We start from the raw sequence: 3,160 nt of genomic DNA, 5'->3' as shown, positions 1-3,160 counted from the left end.
TCAAAGATTGAATGCTTTTCCTTACTTTAACTCTACTCAACATAAATAACTTCCAGCAGCTGTAATAACTTCCAGCAGCTGTGAAGGTAACACCTGCATCTCCCCCCTTTTGTACACAGAAAAATATTCCCCTTAAAGGACACTATGTTTTCTTCTATTATGCCTTATCCTGAATTAAGCATTGCACACATTAGATGATGAGAAGAAAAATAGAAGTTTAAAAAACTGCCATTAAGTTAGTCAACCCAGATAGTGCCTTTACTTTGCTATTTTCTTTACTGTCACTGGAACTGACAATGTTTCTATTTAGAAATAAAGAACCTGTACCTATCACTAACTTGAGACTTCCTTCCCTTCCCTGATGCTGGCATCATACCCTATATCAATAGAGACATTGAAGCCCTCAATAGTAACAACCCTTTGAAGCAAATGCACTTCTAGAGAAGCTGCTCATATCTTTAAAATGAAAGTGTCTATCTTAAAATCTATCTGATATTTCTACAGAGAATGATAATATAGCTATATGTGACCAATAACTAAGAGAAGACACTGTATATTTTGAGGCTGAGTCCATATCTAAGAAAAATAAGCATTTGCCTTTGAGATGGAATCTACTACTTTGGCTGGTGCTGCTGTCGTGTTTCAGATTTAGCTGTATCCAAATCCAAAAACCCTCTCTTCTAATGACATTGGGAAACAAAATTAACACTAGGCTATAGTCTCCTTTTATCAATTAGCTAAACTTTAAAGATGATAGTTAAACAAAATGATGACAACTGACATCATTAGAGAAAATCCTCCCTCTGAAATTGAAAATATAACTTCCAAGGCTAATACTCTTATTCTACACCCTGATCTGTTTTTGGGTGATTTTGCACACACAATGCCAACTCCCTGCCAGAAAATTCTTTTGGGGTTGAAATAACACTCTCTACATTAAAACATTCCTAAAGGAATTAAAACCATGAAACCTGACATTCTCACTGTAATTCAAGTTAATTCAAGAAAAAGTAAGGATTGCAATGAAGGACAAAACTGGAAAGACCTTAATAGGTCAGTAACTTATTTTTTATTATCCTTACTGGAAAAGTGAGAATTTTCTCTATGGAGAACTGAAATATTATTACTTAATTACCCCTGCAGCTCCATTCACTGATCAAATATCATTAAATTTTTTTAGACATTTAAGTCATAAAAGGCAAGAGAAAATGCTTTACCTTAATAAGACCCTCTTACTTGCATGAAATGCAGGCAACTTGAAGCTGATGCTGATAATCTTGTGTCTCCCACAGTTTTCCCCATTTGATGCTAAACCCATAAAGTATTGTACCTGGCATACTCTGCTCTGTCTGTTTCAAGTGATACTAACTCCATGTTAGAAGGCACACCTCTTCTAACATTGGAACTACAAGTTCCTTGGATTAAAATATTAGGCTGTGAATGTTGATTCCATAATCAGAGCGGTCTCTATTGTCTTTTTATCTAATATCAATACTAGGTACCCGTTCAGAGCTTAGAAACAGCCTCCAAGGGAAGCCAGTGGCACTGGCCCTCTGGCTGATGCAACAATCACTATGATGACCAATGCTTCAGTCACTATAATGAATGTCACTCTCCTGCCTAGAGACACCACTGGGCCCAGAGAAAGATCTGTAAGTGTGCCTGGTACCACTTTGTCCCATGGCTGAAGATGGTTTGCCAAAAATGTATTCTCATCCTCCAACAGAAAGCAGTAAAACAGCAACGGAAGCAACCATTCTCCTTGAGAATGACAACACTAGTCCTAGATCAGAAACAACTATTACTTCAGGAGACCATGTTACTTCAGTAAGTGACTATATGCTAGAAAGTGATTTTTCAACAACTACAGGCAACAAGCTTTCACCTCCAAAGGAAAAATTAAATTCAGAAGGTAACATGGAGTCACATATTAAGTCAACCCATGTGGAGAAAGAAATTACCACTCTGACAGGTGCCCCACATTCCATGGCTAATGACTCTATTACTGAAAATTTCATTCCTGTTAAAATTGGTAATATCTCACTACCAATCACCTCCGTTTCTTTAATAGATTTTCCCACTAGCATGGCAAAAGAAGATATCCTCTTGGATATAAATGACCCAGGGGATAAAGATGTGTCAATAACTTCTGAAGTTTCTGGCCCACTAAAGAAAAGTACCACCAGAATTCCTGACACCCCTGTCCTTTCAGCTAAGAGTGGACCTGACCTTAACAATTACAGTTCCTCAGTTAAAGGCAACATCACTGCTAATGAAGCTGTCCAGATCACTGACTCCCGTATTTCTGAGAGTGAAATTTCTCTCACTACTGAAAAAAACTTCACCACTATTCCAGACATAACTGCCTTTACAGAAGAGAAAATAACTGAAGTTGACTTAATTCTTCCAGAAGAGGACCCCAATGCTGTGACTAAACTAATAGACTCTGATGAGAACAAGTTCATCACTGTGTTTGAACTTACTACCACTGTCAAAAGAGACAAAGATAATCCAGAAGATAATCTGCTAACTGATGAAGAGTCTATGGGTGGAGTAAGTGTTTGGATGGAGAGAGATTTTGCCAATGAAGCAGAAAACCATCCTGTTTTGCTTACTGCTGTTGAATCCAGATATGACTTTGTTATTCCTACATCACTAACTATGAACCTTATAGAAGATTCATCTCCTACAACAAAAGAAGGTTTGCCTGAAAATATTAAAGTAGAATCTGTAACTAAGGATACTCAGGCATTTTCTGAAACTACCTCTGATCTAGATAACCCAAGCCAAAAGGAAGACACTTTTACAACTGAAATGGGTGCCTTTACACTACCAAAAGAAGAATCAGATGAGCTCCTGATTTGAAAGCAACAAAAAAAGATGCCACGTAGAATTGTGCAACAGCCTAGACTGCTAGTTTTAATATCTAAGAAGTTTGTCCAGCAAGCAAAAATGTTAACAAAAAGAAGAACATAGGCATTTAAGGCAAGTATTGGACTTAGAAAATGCAGACACTAGGAACAGAGGTCATGCAACAGAACATGTTTAAGGAAACTTACAGACCTGGGCAGTACAAGAGCTCTTGTAGTCTCACAAAGTTTAACTGAGTTATTCAATAATTATTTTAATATAAAATCTTTAATCCTAGCCTTCAGGGATA

General features: G+C 37.1%; 1 protein-coding gene across 1 annotated transcript; it reads left to right on the top strand.

The window, feature by feature from the left end:
- The first annotated feature begins 1,668 nt into the window (after nucleotides 1-1,668).
- Nucleotides 1,669-2,865, top strand: CABS1 (calcium binding protein, spermatid associated 1). The gene has a single exon (XM_090268125.1). The coding sequence runs from the start codon at nucleotides 1,681-1,683 to the stop codon at nucleotides 2,863-2,865; it is 1,185 nt and encodes a 394-aa protein (XP_090124251.1). The 5' UTR covers nucleotides 1,669-1,680.
- The last annotated feature ends 295 nt before the right edge of the window (nucleotides 2,866-3,160 follow it).

This window comes from Furipterus horrens, unplaced genomic scaffold (genome assembly GCF_987537825.1).
Source record: "Furipterus horrens unplaced genomic scaffold, mFurHor1.1.pri manual_scaffold_2, whole genome shotgun sequence".
In the NCBI taxonomy this organism is placed as follows: domain Eukaryota; kingdom Metazoa; phylum Chordata; class Mammalia; order Chiroptera; family Furipteridae; genus Furipterus; species Furipterus horrens.
Note: the sequence above shows the minus strand (reverse complement) of the source record. Positions and strands in the feature narration are given on the sequence as shown.

Bases quoted from the DNA above. Each gene is read 5' to 3' on its own strand.
- CABS1 (XM_090268125.1), top strand. From the start codon at position 1,681: ATGGCTGAAGATGGTTTGCCAAAAATGTATTCTCATCCTCCAACAGAA.